The 18,277-nt window shown below is 42.3% G+C and overlaps 1 protein-coding gene across 1 annotated transcript in view; it reads left to right on the forward strand.

The window, feature by feature from the left end:
• LOC126184464 (DNA mismatch repair protein Msh2) overlaps positions 1 to 18,277 on the forward strand; it is a 220,434-nt gene that overhangs the window by 188,843 nt on the left and 13,314 nt on the right. The window contains exon 13 of the mRNA XM_049926855.1: positions 16,721 to 16,942. Coding sequence (XP_049782812.1) covers positions 16,721 to 16,942 — 222 coding nt within the window. The remainder of the gene's footprint in view (positions 1 to 16,720; positions 16,943 to 18,277) is intronic.

Here is an 18,277-nt window from a genome sequence, read left to right on the forward strand (position 1 = left end):
ATAAACTGATTGTTCCAACTTCCAACTCGAAGTTTATTTAACAGTTGATAACCAATTGACATCCAATTACAAACTTTATTCTTCCACATTCAACATTGAACTCCCTTTCCTTTTATAAAATAAATAAATAAAAATAAAAATAAAAAAAACATATTTTAACAATGGCCAGCATGATGTTTCAACAGTTCTTCCGGCCGTCGACCACAATGCAATAGTGGTTAGCTCTCGTCGTCCGCCGTGTCTGGAGTCCCCACTGGATCATCTTGCTGCCACGCTCGACATGAAAGAAAAGAAACAAAATCTTTTTAAATAACAAGTCTCCACTTAACATACTACAAACGTTTCTTACCTGGCATCGCTCAAGCGGTAAAGAAACGCGGTGTTTCCTGATTAGACTTTTGAAACACCACAAGCTCCAAATGGCCTGGGTTGTGAACCAGTAATTGAAGTTGAGCATGTACTCATCAAAGTGTTCTGCCACTGAATGATCAACTTTAATCTTGGCCATAGTTTTGTGATGGCTATTCATTAGAGTGGAAAAATGGTCATCACGCCCACATATACGAGGCTGTGCAGGCAACAAGCTCGTATATAATATGACTGGTTTGACAGGTGGCCCTAGCTCTGATAGAATAGGATATTCATGTGATGGGTCTGGAGTAGAATGTACTGGATGACTGCAAAGGGCAACTCTTGTGCCTGGCCCTTTCACATGGATATGACGTGTGTGGGAAGAGTTTGTATATAACAACGGATCAGGGTATTTTGTAGATGAGATGTGTAATGGAATGGGAAGGATTCTGGGTAAGGTGTGCTGCATTTTTGGGTACAATAGGTAGTCAAAGAATGAAGTTCTTCCGATCCGAGGGTATTTTGGCTATAAAGGGGGATGAAGTAGTATCTGTGCACTGGCTGTGACAGGTCATTCAACACCAACTTGGCCTCTGGTGTCATCCTCTGCCACTGGCATCATTTGGATGCAATATAGAGGGCCTTAAAGTCTGCAGCCCGCTCTACTGGCCATTGTCAATTTCTAAGCTCTTGGAACCACGACTATTCACTTGTGTATATCAGCAATTGGCATCACAAAGCTGAATGCACCCTTTTCCAGTCCTCCCATCGAGGAAAAAAGGTATCGTCAGGCGTGTCCCAGGGAAGTATGTACGATATGACCACTCTTATCTCTTTATGCATAAATAATCTGACAAACAGGATGGCCATCATCTGCGGCTGTGTGCTGATGATGCTGTGGTGTCGTCATTGAGTGACAGAAGAAAGATATGAGATGACTTCGACAAAACTGCTAGTCGGTGTGATGAATGGCAGCTTGCTGTAAAATCAGCCTTGTTTATGTTGTTACTTACCACCCTTAGCTGTTTTTTTACTCTTTCCATTATCTGTATCCCACCAAGGACTTCATTTTCAGAATGAGAAAAGAGCGTTCAAATTATCAAATGAAACATCTTACCTTTGTTGTTGCATGCTGTTAATTAAAAATATCCTGCTTCATATTGTGGGTCATCTTCTTTACCTCTGTTACCATGTAACAGCTGTCTTATTCTTTTTATAGCTTTTTTGATAATATGTTCTGCTGAAATTCCGACTTTCCTTACTCTTGCCATGTCTAATCCCTGTAATTTCAGCACTAGAGACCATAAATTTTAGTGTCTTCATCTTAACAAATGCAAGTAGAATATAAATATGTAATTGTGACATGTATCTTCAGACTTTTTATGAACTGCTGAAAATAGCTTGCTATTTCACTTGATAATATGAAAAGGATGGATTGCTACTCACCATATAGCGGAGATGTTGGCCCACAGATAGGCACTACTAGTCAAACAAGTAAGCTTTTGGCCGGAAAGGCCTTCATCCAAAATAGATACCGACGCACACACGCGCGCGCGCACACACACACACACACACACACACACACACACACACACACACACACACACAGTAAGCTTTCGGCCACACTCTGCAGCCAGAGACAATGGTCACACGGGTATGAACTAAGTTTGCGTGCCCACTGTCTGTGTGTGTGTGTGTGTGTGTGTGTGTGTGTGTGTGTGTGTGTGTGTGTTTTGTCTAATTCATATGAAGGCCAAAAGCTTGCTTGTTTGCCCGTCTTTCCAGTGTGCCTATCTGCGGTTCAGCATCTATGTGATACTGTGAGTAGTAGTCTGTCCTTTTCATAATATTGTCATTATTCTGTCCTGGATTTTCAGTGTTTGATTTTTCACCGTTTCACTTATAATGTGAGCCAAAATGCTGGTTCTTCCAGACATCCCTTTTGTTACTACATGCTTGGCCACTACCGGGCCCTAGCCCTTGCTTGCTTCTTCCCTTTCTTTGCTGCAAGTCTCACATTCTCCTATTCTTTTTTCCGTCTCACTTTTCCATTGGATGGTCTTCTTCGTGCCGATTGTGCTTTGATCTGGTTTGTGTTTTGGGACACTCATTTTCTTACTTTCTGGTCTTCTACCACTTTGCATTATTAATTACATGGGCCTGTTGTTGGGTTTGTCTTGCTGCTTCTTTTCAAAATTTTGTTGGATTTGTCTTGCTGCTTCTTTTCTAAATTTCACAGAAGTGCAAATTGTGCAGGGTAGGTCATCCAGCATAGTGTGTGTTCCACCTTTTGTGCCTTACTCTCTTTGCACCCTTCTTTCTTGAGACAGTACTACACCCAAACCCAGCATGGTAGCCTTCCATTGTGGAAGGGGGGTCGTCAAGTACCTGCATTGTGGTAGCCCCCTGATCACACAGGAATTGCACTGTCAGTGCCAGAGCTGGAAATTCCTCACATGAGCCGAGCAGTATGTGCCCATCGTTGCTGGTGCGTGGCACTTGGGGCAATGGTTTACTGACCAGGTAACCATCGCCGTCGGGGGGTGGTGCTTGTGGGGCAGAGACCCTGTTTGGAGTGGGTGGTACCATGGCAGAAGATTCGCACTTCCTCCTGCTGTTGGCCACACAGTCCCGCAGTGTCTCCTGAAGCTAACATACATTAAAATGAGGAGAAGTATGACTGCAAAATGTTTCCATGCCTGGCTACACCATGGGAGGAACATAGGGCTCAGAGACAAGGTGAGAAATATTCCCCTCAATGCTTGGTTTGTTCAAGGATGGACAGGGATTCTGTTTTTACTACAAAGCCAATAGTTCTTCTTTGAACACATCAAGGACATGTTTGGAAAAGTGGCAGCAATTTCAAAAATGAAAAGTGGCTCCATTCTGCTCAAAATGGCCTCCCTTTCTTGGCCACCAGCTCTGATCACCTGTAACGAGCTGATTACATTCCTGTCACTACAAACCCCATAAAAGTCTGCATATGGTACAGTTTATAATTTTCCGCTGAGATCTCCTTTTACAGACTGATGATGAGTTGCACGCTAATTTGGCGCTACGAGGTGTGCATTTTGTTCATAATGTCCCGTGGGCAAGGAAAGGCAGCAGAGTGGATACTGGAGCCTTCATCTTGACCTTTGAAATTGACTCATTGACTGAGGTCAAGGTGATGGTGTATCACTGTCATGTCAAGCTGTATATTCCTCCCATGCAATGCTACAAATACATGGGATTTGGACAGGTCTTCGTGTTGCAAGACCAGCTCTGTCTGTGAGGGTTGTATCCCTTCCCCAATCTGTGTCAACTGCAGGAACCACCATTCCCCCTGTTCACCAAACTGCATCATTTTCAAACTAGAAAGGAAAATCAAGAAATAAAAGACCCTTGAGCACCTCACATATCAAGAGGCCGAGGAGAAATAAAATCGTCTACGTCCTACACATATTATGACAACGTATCTACTGCTACTATAACTTCGTCCATTTTAATGAGTGTGCCATTGCCCTCTGTTTCTTCTACCTCTCGCCCTCAGGGTCACTCAACTATAACCACTCTCTTGGCCCCTCTTCCTACTGCTTCCCCCACACCCCCTTTGTGAGCATCGAGTCCCCATCCATCGGAGATGCCAGTCCCCAGTCTCTAGCCGGAGAAGTGAGGCCCTCCTTTGGCACCCCTTACCAGCAAGGCGTCCCTTGGAATGCTTCCTTCCCAAGATTCTGATGACCTGCAACTGGCTGAAGGAGCCACAGGTGCAGCTCGTAGGTTTCACATTCATTCTCTGTCCCAGTATCTGGGGCTGACAAGCCCTCCCAGAAGTCTAAATTGTGTAAGAACAAGAAATAGTCTTCCAAAAAGAGGGAGATTCTGGCAGCCCTCTGCGGACAGACCTAGTGTGTTCCACGTCTGTACACAAGGCAGTGTTCTTGGTCATCCCAATGGCCCTGAACACCCCCTCCCCCCCCCCCCGCCCACCCCCACCCCACCCCACCCCTCCGTCTGCTCCACACTGTGCACCCTGATTTGGGACAAATAGGTATTCATGGTATATCTTCACAACCAATAGCAGCAGTTAATTAGTTAGGCCTTCCATTGATCAATCTCACGCAAACTGTTGATGTGGAACGTGTCAAGTGCATAATAAATGCACACATGAATCAAGGTTTTTTTAAGCTTAAAATTTGTATTCCCTTAATTGGCACAATATGCATATATTATACCTACAGATGTATTTATTCATATTCAAGAATTCAGCTATTGTATAGAAGAAGTTGTGAAGGGATATGATTTCAGTTCATTTTTGAAACTATCAAAAAGTTTTACAGCAGCATATTTTACCCCTTTATGTGCCAAAGATAGGTTAAGTAGAGGATAGTGTAAGTCTCTCTTTCTTCTGGTATTATAACCTTAAATGTCACTGTTTTTAAACTGGTCAATGTTGTTGAAAACAAATTTCATTAGTGGGTAAATGTACTATGAGTCAGTAAGAATTCCTAACCTCAACAGATGCCTACAAGATTGGCAACTATGAGCCCCACACATTATTCTAACCACTTTCTTTTGAGCAGTGAATACTTTTTGCCTAGTGTTCTGTTACCCCAAAATATAATTCCGTATGACATCAGAGAGTGAAGGTATACAAAGCATGTTTGCTTGCTAATTTCTATATCCTCAAAATTAGCAGATATTCTTATTGCAAAAGTTGCTGAACCTAGACACTTTAAGAGATCCAAAATATGAATTTTCCAAACAAGATTCTCATCTATATGTACACCCAAAAACTTAGTATGCTCTACCCTAGTTACTGACTTCTGTTTATGTGTTATGTTTATTGAAGGAACTGTACTCCTTACAATAGAAAATTGGATGTACTGTTTTTTTTTTTTTTTTTTTTTTCAAAGTTCACAGCAAGCCCATTTGCAGAAAACCAGTCAATAACTTTTCCAAAGACATTATTTGTTTCATTTTCTATTGGAGTTTCTTTAACTGGATTAATAATTATGCTTGTATCATCAGCGAACAGTGTCAGTTTAGCTTCTTGTTTCAGATAAGAATGGAGGTCATTCACATATATCAAAAACAGGAGCAGACCCGTGAACGAACCCTGTGAAACACCTAATGTAATTTCACCCCAGTTAGATGAAGTGTGAAACTTCCATAAATCACCTAATCCATATTAAGAAAATTTTTGCTTCCTGGTCTGTAGATGTGACTGTTAACCACTCATATTACACTACTGGCCATTAAAATTGCTACACCATGAAGATAACGTGCTGCAGATGCAAAATTTAACTGACAGAAAGAAGATGCTGTGATATGCAAGTGATTAGCTTTTCAGAGCATTCACACGAGGTTGGCGCCGGTGGCGACACCTACAATGGGCTGACATGAGGAAAGTTTCCAACCGATTTCTCATACACAAACAGCAGTTGACCGGCATTGCGTGGTGAAACATTGTTGTAATGCCTCTTGTAAGGAGGAGAAATGGGTACCGTCACCGTTTCTGGCTTTGATAAAGGTCGAACTGTAGCCTATCGTGATTGCAGTTTATCGTATCGCGACATTGCTGCTCGCGTCGGTTGAGATCCAATTACTGTTAGCAGAATACGGAATCGATGGGTTCAGGAGGGCAATACGGAATGCCGTGCTGGATCCCAACGGCCTCATATCACTAGCAGTTGAGGTGACAGGCATCTTATCTGCATGGCTGTAATGGATCATGCAGCCACGTCTCGATCCCTGAGTCAACAGATGGTGACGTTTGCAAGACAACAACCTTCTGCTCGAACAGTTCGACGATATTTGCAGCAGCATGGACTATCAGCTCGGAGACCATGGCTGTGGTTACCCTTGATGCTGCATCACAGACAGGAGCGCCTGCGATGCTGTACTCAACTATGAACCAGGGTTCACGAATGGCAAAACGTCATTTTTTCGTATGAATCCAGGTTCTGTTTACAGCAACATGATGGTCGCATTCGTGTTTGGGAACATCGCGGTGAACGCACGTTGGAAGTGTGTATTCATCATCGCCATACTGGCATATCACCCGGCGTGATGGTTTGGGATGCCATTGGTTACACGTCTCGGTCACCTCTTGTTCGCATTGACGCCACTTTAAACAGTGGACGTTACATTTCAGATGTGTTACGGCCCGTGGCTCTACCCTTCATTCGATCCCTGCGAAACCCTACATTTCAGCAGGATATTGCATGACCGCATGTTGCAGGTCCTGTACGGGCCTTTCTGGATACAGAAAATGTTAGACTGCTGCTCTCGTCAGCACATTCTCCAGATCTCTCACCAATTCAAAACGTCTGGTCAATGGTGGTTGAGCAACTGGCTCATCACAATACGCCAGTCACTACTCTTGATGTGTTATCGTGTTGAAGCTGCATGGGCAGCTGTACCTGTACACGCCATTCAAGCTCTGTTTGAATCAATGCTCAGGCGTATCAAGGCCGTTATTACGGCCAGAGGTGGTTGTTCTGGGTACTGATTTCTCAGGATCTATGCACCCAAATTGCGTGAAAATGTAATCACATGTCAGTTCTAGTATAATACGTTTGTCCAGTGAATACCCGTTTATCATCTGCATTTCTTCTTGGTGTCACAATTTTAATGGTCAGTAGTGTATGTTCCATTTATACTACAGAATTATAATTTCTGTAACAATGTCATGGTTCACACAATCAGATGCTTTGGATAAGTCACTGTTTAGAGACTCTGTTATGTGGGCAGTGAAATTGTACTTGCTGTTTCAATAGAACAGCATTTGTGAAATCCAAACTGTGATTTACTAAGTGTCCCATTACTGCTGTAATGGCTAACCGCTCTTGAGTACATTACTTTCTCGATGATTTTTTAAAATGCTGTAAGCAAGGACACTGGCCAGTTATTATTGACATCTGTGGTGTCCCCTTTTTTGCAGAGAGACTTGACATTGGCATATTTTAACCTATCTGCGGAAATACCTTCAGTTAGTGATGCATTACAGATCTGACTCAGAACATCAGCTGTAACTGCTCCACATTGTTCTAATATCTCGTTAGAGATGTCATCTACTCCAATAGAACATTTATTTTTCAAAGATGTAATGATTTTCTTTATTTCACAAAAGGTTGGTAGATGAAAATGAATCCACAAGGATTTCTCAAAACTGACTCTTCCATGTACTGTTCAGCTTTTTCTTTTGTACTATTCTCATCAATTTTTCACATTTCTTAAACTTTCTGTGAAGTGCTCTATAGATACCAGATTGACCAGCCTTACACTTCTACTTAATGGTTTCTGAACTGTACACACTGCTAGGTTTTGTAAATTATTCAGTTGTGCATCATGGTCTGATAATCCATTTATCACAGGGAAAGTGTATGTTAGTTTTACATGCTTTTGCTTTACAAATGCATTAGCTATTAGACTGCAACTGTCTTGAGCTATACATGTAGGGAAGTTGATCACTGATTCTAAGTTATGTCATTAACAACACATCTGGTTCACTTTTCCTCTCAGAATTACTTAGAAAGTGTACATCGAAATCACCACAGATTAATAACTTCTTTTTGTCTGACAGACAGCATAATAGGGAGTCAAACTTTTCTATAAATAGCTCCCAATCTCCTAATGGGAACCTGTACACTGTTGCTAATATCAACGCTACATTATCTAGCTCTAGTTCACATGTACAAACTTCAGAGTGCTGATAGACACAAAATTTGCTTACTTCTACAGTTTTGTACTTATACCCTTGTTTTGTGTAAATGGCAACTCCTCCTTTATCCATTCTAGATCTGCAAGTGTAAGATACAAAATTATACCCATTTATACTGGCACTTTCCATCGACACACTTAAAAAACATGGTGTTCAGACAAAGTATATCAATCTCGTGATCTTGAGTTTCTCCCAGCGTATTTGATAATTAAAATATCCACGGGTGTACTGCCGGTCTACAGTGTCCAACGGGCACCGTAGACCGGCAGTACACCCGTGGATATTTAGTTATATCAATTTCATTCTTATTTTTGAGATGATCTAAACTCACTGACAGCTCATCTACTTTATTTTTGATATTTTGATGAAGAAAATTGACACTGTCCTTAGCTTTCTCTCTCTTTAGTGTACATGGAGCTTATTTTATTCTATTTTTCTTGATTCTTGTTTGTATAGACTTTAGCTTTAACCTAAGAAATCTGCCTGTCTGGTCCTGTTAACCACAGGGATCATCCCTTGTGTGAGTGTGGCCACCCTCACAGTATCTGTTAGTAGAGAAACTAACTTATCTTCCCCCTTTCTATTTAGGTGCAGGCCATGTGTAGTGTATCCCCACTTACAAATAGCATCAACTGGAACAACACTTATATGAGATTTTGCCGGTGTCTGGAGCATCGTGTTTAGCTCAGTGTTAACATGCCTTACAGCAGTGTTTGCCTAGGGCCAATTATGGCGCTGAAAGTCCTCCACAAACCCCACATTTGTGTGCCCAGTTTGTGCTCCTATTTTGTCCAGGTCACTCCTAATACTACATTTTGGATTCAGCTACTCCCTGCTCCCCGCACCCCCTACTATAATTACGTGATCTTCCTTCTCAAAGTTCCTACATAGCTGACCTAAGTTTTCTGTCACCTGGATAAGGCTAGCACTTGGTTTCACAAAACTTATGACCTGGTACCCTGGCCATGAAGCATGACCTGCCTCCTCCATCCTTTCACAGCCCTACGTGATACCGATAGCATGATCCTCCCGTGGAATTGCAGTGTTTTTTTCCACCATTTGGTGACATCTTTTGTGCATTTCCACTGCTTTTTGCATTGCCCTTCAGGAAACTTGTTTCCCAGCAATGCGGACCCCTACCCTCCACAGCTATCGTGGCTATTTTTAAGAAACACACTGACTGTGAAAGAACATAGGGTGGTGTTTCCATATATCTTCTGGACTCTGTCTGCACCAGACAAGTACCATTCAATATGACTTAGGAGGCTGTGGCTGTTCATGTGAAGACATCTCTGGAATTTACTGCTGGTATTGTGTGTGTGCCTCCCAATGATGAAGTGTCCCAGAATGCATTGTCTGTAATGCTTTCTCAGCCGCCCCCCCCCCCCCCCCCCCAATCCTTTCTAATATTGGGTGACTTCAGTGAGGTGGGACTATGACCGCTGGCTGCATTAAAGTTGTCAAAAACGTGCTCACAGAGCTCGATCTTTGCCTCTTGAATGCTGGTGTTCCCACATTCTTCATATGGCATATGGGTCTTATTTGGCCATTGATCTGTCCATTTGCAGTCCAGGTCTTCTCCCATCCATCCATTGGAGAGTCTGTGAGGACCTATATGGCAGTGATCATTTTCATCCTTCTTCAGCATTACTTGTCTGTCATTTTACCCAGATGGGCTCTCTCTAAAGCTGATTGAGATGTCTTCACCACTGCTGTCACTCTTCACATCCTGCCACATTGAGGTATTGGTGCAGTTGTCCAGAGCACAACTGCTGACTTGGCAATTTCTTCTTCCTTGGAGTCTCCCCGTCAGAAGACAGTACCTCGGTGGCCCCTAAAATTTGCCGTGGCTGTTAGAGATTGCAGGCGGACTCTCCAATGCCATAAGTGACCCTTGTCGATGGAGCACCGCATTGCCATTAAATGGCTGCTTTCCCAAGTCTGCCACTTTGTAAAATGACGAACACGAGAATACTGAGAGTGGTATTTTGCTATCGTGGGACCATGTGTCCTTGCTTCGCATGTTTGGGTTAAGATTTGACACTTCTACAGACACCCGTACCCCGCAATTGTACCTGGTATCTCTGTGAATGGTGATATCTGCACTGTATCAAACACTGCTGAACATTTTGGTTCGTTATGCTTGAGCCACTGCATCTGAGAAATGTAAGCCTTCATTTGGTGGCCTCAAACATTGGGTGGAATGAGTTCCTTTACCATTAGTGCATATCACCTGGAACCATATAATGCTCTGTTCAGTGAGTGGGAATTCCTCAGTGCCCTAGCCCATAGCATTGACACCACTCCAGGGGTAGACTGCATCCATAGCCAAATGCTCAAACACTTACCAGTGGATTGCTAATGTCACATCCTTGCCAGTTTCAACCATATATGGAGTGAGGGCGAGTTGCTGTCACAATGGTGTGAAAGCATGATCATCCCAGTACTGAAACCAGGCAAATAACCCCTTGAGATAGAAAACTATAGCCCAGTCAACCTCACTAATCTTCTTAGCAAGTCGCCTGAATATATTGTGAGACAGTGGCTGTGTCTGTATCTTTGAGTCTCAGGGTCTTTTGACTCCGTCCCAGGGCTACTTTCACCAAGGCCATTCTACTGCTGAAAATTTGATCTGCCTGGAGTCTGCTATGTGGTCAACTTTTGTCCAGCATCAGCATCTTGTCACTGTCTTCTTCAACCTGTGTAGGGCTTATGATACCACATGACATCACCACATCCTCGTTACATTCCATAAGTTATGTCCCCAGGACCAACTTCCCATTTTTGTGCGGAACTTGTCTCGCCATACTTTCTGGGTTCAAGTTGGTGTTTGTCACGGTACTCTCTGTATACAAGAGAATGGGGTCCCACAGGGCTCTGTATTGAGTGTGCCCCATTTTCCAGTGACTATCAATGGTCTCGCTGCAGCTGTGGGTTCTACAGTATCTCTCTCCCTGTATGTTGACAACTTTAGCACCTACTATTGCTCCTCAGATGTGGGTGTTGCTGAACGCTGACGGCAGGTTGCCATACAAAAGGCACAGTATGGGCTCTCAGCCGAGGCTTCCAGTTATCCATGGCCAAGAGATGTACCTTTCACTTCTGTCACTGTCATACTGTCCATTTTCAACCTGAACTCTACCTCAATGACCAAATGTTCAAAGCGGTGGAGTCGTGTCATTTTTTTGGTATTAGTCTTAGATGCCCCTGCCTGATTGATGCGTCAACTTAAGTGAATGTGCTAGTCATGCGTTAATACTTTTCTCTGTCTCAGTAACACAAGTGGGGTGCAGACTGCTCTATACTTTTGTGGCTCTACAAAGCTCCGATCCTGTTGTCTTGATTATAGGAGCCTTGTGTATAAGTCAGCATCACCTTCAAAATTATGAATGCTGGTCCTGGTACATCATTGTAGGGGTCAACTTGCAACAGGTGCCTTTTGGAACAACTCTGTGTACAGCCTACTCGGGGAGGCTGGCCTCCCTCCACTGCAGATCAAGTGGCAACAACTGTTGCTCAGCTATGCAACACACACACACACACACACACACACACACACACACAACAGAGACCCAGGTTTAGAGTCACGAGACTCTGCTCTAAACTCCTTCTTTCCCCACTGTCATCTCTTGTCAAGGAGGAATCATGTGCACCCCCATACTGTGTAGCCTGTCCTTGGATCTGCCTCAGCCTCTCCTTTGGACCAAAAGACCCAGTAGTCCCTATGGTGTTTTGCTTCTTGTTCCTGGACATTGTTGACTCATATTGGGGCTCGGATGTGGTACACATAGACATCTGTATAGTCGACGGACAAACCGGTTTTGTCTACACCCATCAAAGATGCAGTGAACTATGCTCCCTGTCAAACGGATGCATTGTATTTACTGCAGAATTGGTGGCTCATTTTATGAGCCCTCAGCCACCTTCATTCTTGGCCTGAATAGTCATTCTTGTGACTTTTCAGGCTATCGTGGCAGATTTGTTGCAAATACACTACTCAGGTTTGCCTCCGGATCATATTGTGCAAATCTCACATGATTTTGTCACTACAACTGTTAGACATCTTTGGTTGGTAGCAGTTGCTGTTGGTATCGCTGCAAGTCACGGCCGATGATCATCGCGCAGCAGCATTGAAATTTATTAGTGTCCCCTGCTGGGGGCCGCAAAAGAGCCTTCCATGTGTGCGCTGTGTGAAATGTCCATACTACCAAATGCTTCTGTGGTTAAAAGCTGAATTAAATCTCGGCAGTGCACTACGTCAAGTCAGGAATTGAAAGTTCTTGTTTCTCCTGTTTTAATTTAAGTCAGTCAGTACTGAATCCCAAGTTCTGCTTACTTGAAAGCCTACATCCCTCTTGATAAGATTGTCCATCATATGGATATGCATGATCTCCTTAAGAACACAGTCCCAGAAAGACTACACTGAGGATAAAAGTTCAGTCTTCTTGTAAAACATGCGATACCCTGTGTCCAGACAATTCTCCGCTACTGCTATTTTGAGACTACCCTAGGCATATATGATGATGACGGTGTTCAAAACAATGTTCTTGCCCTGTTTGGCATGTCTGCCCCATAAAGATTTCCCACATTGTCATGGGATCTTATATACACTGCATATCCAACCACAACAGATTCCTCAATTTTGCTGGTGGCCGAAAAACACACTTAATATTGTGTCTTGTGAGGATTCTTTCTATTCTTGAAAACATGCCACCAAAATACGCCAAGAACACTGTTGCAGTGGTTGCCTCTGCATCTTCATTTTCTTCCCTGCTTTGAACTTGCTTTGAATAGAATTCATGGCATATCTATCTATCAAAATAGCCATTCTGTTGGAACACAGTTCTTAGGTGTTATAGCTTGCCAGGCAGACTTTCGGCCATTCCCAGGGGATCCTCATATGCTCTATGTACCAAAGAGTGCAAGACACTCCCGTGTTGTGCAAGATGATGATAGCTTGCGGCCTGCAAATATAACTCTCTGTAAGTTAGTGTGCGGTAGACACTGTGTCTCAGTGTACTATCTGCTTCTCTTCTAATTATGACACCCAGGAATGGTAAGATGCCATTTTTACATTTCCATGCTGAATTGTGTATTCGGATGGAGTGAGTTCAGATGTCAGAGAAACATCGGTAATGTCTGTATTCTGCAGGGCCTCACTACAAATGTATCATCTTCATACTGCCAGAAGCAGGAAGGTTGGAGACTAGCTGATTACAGTGAGTTTTCTTCAAAGTGTTTTTAATCGGCAGGGACTTCTTGAGTAGTCTTCAGGCTGTCAACCAGTGCTAACCTTGACAGCCATAGGGTGTTATTATCCAGGATCTTCTGATGACCTCCACCACACTGGATGGTCAGTCATCTTTATATGGATCCTTGGTCACTTTGGGAACCCAGGGAAGAAACATGCTGACCGATTGGCCAAACTGGCTACCAGAATGCCGACTTTGGAGATGGGGTACCGGAATCGGACCTTTGGTTGACTCTACGTTGACATTTGTTGGAGGCTTGGAATGTGGGCTGGTGTGCCCTGGTTTCTCAAAAACTGCTAACCATAAAGGAGGCCACAACATGTGGCAGTTGCCCCTTCATACTTTTTGCATGTAATGTACTGTCCTCTGTCAGTTTCACATTGGTCACATGACTGACCCATGGTTTCATCCTCTGGTGTGAGGATCCACCCCACTGTCAGTGTGATGCCCATCTCATAGTGGCCCACATTCGACTGGACTACCGTAATTTGACCATCTTACGGTGAGATCTTTAACTTGCTGACACGCCGCCTCTGGTGCTGACACGCTACCTGTGGTGGTAGCAGATGATGCCAAAGCAGCTTCACGTGTTACCCATGAAAGTAGTTTTTACTCCTCTCTGTGACATAGGGCATATTAAATCTCAATGGCTAGTTGAGGGATTGGAGGGGTGCCTTATCGCCTCCCCTGACCCAAGGGGCCCGTGGCTGCCCTTGCTCAGTAGTCCTGCCTGGCTCCCACCTTCCTAGCTTTTTGATTCTTCTTATTCTTTTACATCTGTCATTCACTGACAGATTTGTCATCATTCTTCTCTTTCCTGAGATTTTATCTTTTCCGTGTTGCTAGTTTTCTTGTTACCATGTGGGAGCACCGATGGGATGCAGAGTGTGTGTCTCCAATTGCATAACATTTCCAGGAGGCCTATAGCTGCTTCCTGGGGTGGGGCAAGTCTTTCACCTCCACCCTCTTACCCATCTCTCACATCTACCTACTTCTGTGTCTTGGTGTCCTTGATTCCTGGAAACAATCGAGTCCATTGGAATTTGTCTTCTGTGACCTTCCTCTCTGTGGACTGTTCCTGGCTTGACACACGAAGAATTAAGGGACCAGTGACCTGATAGTCTGGTCCCTTTAATCCCATCCATCCATCCATCCATCCAAAATGCTGAATTCCACATTTACGTTTAATATCTTCCATTTTCTGTAGTGAGCTCTTCATACACATCAAACTCCTGTTTGAAGCTCTGAGGCTGTTCATACTGCAGTTGTCTCATTACAGATACCATTTGTAATATATTGTGTTATTCTGAAATACATGTTTTGAACACAAGAGTACACATTTTTGGTAAAACCTTTTAAGTTTCTTTGCATGCTTCATGAAGATTACTCCAGGTCTTGTCATTATTCTTCTGGAAAACACGTAGAATCTTTGCTTGCTGTGCTAACAAAAACATGACAGCAAAGTTTCTGTTCAGAACATACCGTTCTGCGTAAAGTATCTTGACAATAGAACACTACGTAGAGCAAGATTTTTCACTACAAAACAAAGAAGACTGCAGCATTCCAGAGTAAATAATTTCAGAAATGTGCCCAGTAAAACTAGTGAATCTAATTTTTAAGGAGAAAAATTGACAAAGCAGGCAGACAAGAAAAATGTGATAAAATCAACAAGGAACTTACTACTAATAAATAATGTATCAAAATATTTAGGAGATCGAAACAAAAATTGATATTTTTGCTTTCTGTCATTCTTTTAAACATTCCCTTGAGCCATTCAGTTTGTACGATGATCCTGTTGCAATATTTGCTGATTTTCTTCCAGTCTCAGGTTTGTTCTACGATTGTGTTCCATGATCTGAAAATGTAAATACAGTAAAACTGTTTTTATGTTCCTACGTTTTACGTTTTCCCACTTTTTACATTCATTTTTGTTGGTCGCAATAGAAGTCCTGTTCTCTCAATACAATGCATTCCTGTCATTAATGATTCTGTGTTACAAATTTACTGCATTTTAAGTTTTCTTTGATGTTATGTCCTTTATCATTGATTTTGCAGAAATCTTCCTGCGAAAAGTGCATCATATTTGTGCTTAAAGTCTGCCTTGGAACAAAGCAGAAAACACTAACTATATGCAAAGTTATGATCTTGTAATGTAGCATTAGCATCATAAGCAAGATTTTGATTGTCGGCATGTTGGTCCATGGCTGCCTGCATTATAGGTTTGCAGTGTTAGGAAGGATGGGAGAGTATGCTGACTGACTGCCTTAATGATAATCACAATCTAACAAAAGTGACTCTAGTAGCAACCTTCCGTCTGCTCATTGCATTGTATTACAACAGCTTCAATTTAATTTCACAGTCATTTATACAAGTAAACACTGTTTTTGAAGAGGGCTGTGTCAATAGTGGGCTTTCATGAATCATTGTTACTTCTGTGCGAAGTACACTAATCGGTAGTAGGCCCACAGTCTTAGGTTGGTACTACCTGGTATCAGATGTACAACATTCCACCTCAAGACGCCCCATAAAATGACAACAATTTCCACCCTCTTTCTCAACCTGGATGTACTTGAACTGAGTGACCCCTTGTCAGCAACTAGCTGTAGATTGTGTGCCTATTGTCTTTTTACGAAGACTGCCAACTTCAATGTTTTAACAAATATTGTGTTAAAAGTTTTATTTACCATAATTTTATAACAATTATCAATAAGAAGTCGCGCACTAGAACATGAATATCTTTTTAATGTGGTTTCATGAAAGACATTCTTCCATGTTTTATTTGCACACCATTGGACATGATCAGAACAAAGAGGGAAACCCACGCACACATTTGTATGTGTCAGCTCCCAGCCACTGCCTCTGTGATTGATGCTTTGTATACTGTGTAGAGATAAGTAAAGCCAACTGCTGTTAAAAAGAAACAGAAACAGTTAATTATTTCAGATTTTTTAAATAGGCAAAATTTAAATTGTTTTAATTTCATATTTTGAACAATATAAAGAGAATGACAGTAAGAGTACTTAATTCATTTTCACTGGTTGTGTTTCCTATGCTTTCCTGTATTTTTACACTATTGTGAATAAATCTGTTGAAAAGAGTAAAAAGGGGTTTTTACTGTATCTGTTATTTGTGGTATGAGTTGAATTGCTAGTGAGAGTGGAATAGCCCTTATATTTTAGGTTGTTTATTGGACATAGATTCTCTGCAGCAAAATTTTGTTGTTTCGTGATTCCATTATTGTTTGTGAACTATGTTTTTAAATATAATTCAAATGATCAGCTCTAACAAAGAAAGGCTCTTTTTGCAGAGTTTCCAAGTTTGCAAAATACGAATTGTACACTAAATTGATTTATCCTTCAGCCATTCTCTTTGTTACCAATTATTATGGTTTGATGTTGCTCATTTGCAGGTGCTTACTATGATGTGGTTTATGGGTTGAATGCTGTGCTTGCTCGGCTAGATGTTCTAGCCAGTTTTGCAGAAGTATCTGCTACTGCTTCAAGGCAGTATGTCCGCCCCATTCTTCATGAGTCAAATGTTGGCATATTGAAGTTGGAGGAAGTTAGACACCCATGCGTGGAAATTTGTGATGGACTTTCATATGTTCCAAATGATGTTGAGTTTATCAAAGGTTAGTAACACGTAAGAATAGTAGTTCATTTAAAATTTTGTTGTTATTACATTTGAGAGATTTTAGTTTTAGGAGGAGTGAATGGTAAGCATCAATCCAACCCTCAAATTCAAAATTTTCCAATAGTTCTATTGTGCATCAACACAAAAACGATAATTATGTTGTACTTTCATGTGCTTTAGTCAGGAGTTCTGAAGACTGTGTGGCAATCTTTATAAGCTCTTTAGCATTACTCAGAGTTTTAGTAGTACATACCCAGATGGAATGCTGAGTGTGTAAAACTATACAAGAAGCTCCTCCAAGGAGGAGACAGATAGATAGCTGATGAACTGCTGTGCAAATTGGAAGTGCATTGATGCAAGAAATGGACAGAAACAGTCATCAACCTGGACTTCAAAAATTCTAGCAGAGACGCCTGGTCACTTTTAAAGAAATTAGGTGGAAAGCCTAAGGATACAAGAGGTGAAATGGCCCTGCACTCAGATGGGATTGTGAATGACTTTGTGACTACTTCAAGAACCCCACGGTACTAAGCATTCACCACCTATATCAAACATGAACTCACAGCTTTGAAGATATGTAGCCCCAACCATATTCTGTTTTCATGGCCCTTTAGTGTCAAGGGAATAACAGTGACTCATGAAGATGTTAAAGTGGGAAAGACACCAGGGCCTAATGGAATTAATCCCGAATTCCTCCTGAACTATGGTAAATATACCAAAAAATGGCTAGCGAAGTTCCTTGCTGATATCATAATGAGAGGGAGAGTCCTTGGGGTTGTCACAAGTTCTGGAAATCAGGGAATTTCAGACGTATCGGGGAAATCATGGAAATTCGAAAAAACACAGGGAAAACTTGCTTTTTGTCTCAGTAGCTGAAATGATTTGTTTACTGAGATGTCTTGCATCATCTCTGGCCAGGTGCAGCTTCCCTACTCCCTTATTCTTACTGCTTCTCCCCTTCCTACCACTCCCCTCAGCTTGCAGTCGGTGCAGCTACCACTTCTTGCTGCTAGCCTAGCAGCTGCTGACAAGAGCCAGAGACACGTGAGGAGTGGTTTGTTTGGATCTGATTGTCAGATATTGTTGGCGCAGTGGCTGGAGACAGTTGTCTTGTGTGCATGAGTTGTGTCTGAGTGATTTTGTGTGTGTGTGTGTGTGTGTGTGTGTGTGTGTGTGTGTGTGTGTGTGTGGCTTCTGACAAAGCCTATGGCTGAAAATTTAGTTGAGAGAGTGTGATTGTCTTTTCTATGTGCCTGTCCGTGGCTCAGTGATTATCTCTACAGTGAGTCTACCTATCCTCATTAGTATTGACTCTAAGAGTATTTGCGCAAGA

Source organism: Schistocerca cancellata, chromosome 4 (genome assembly GCF_023864275.1).
Source record: "Schistocerca cancellata isolate TAMUIC-IGC-003103 chromosome 4, iqSchCanc2.1, whole genome shotgun sequence".
NCBI classification, from domain to species: Eukaryota; Metazoa; Arthropoda; class Insecta; order Orthoptera; family Acrididae; genus Schistocerca; species Schistocerca cancellata.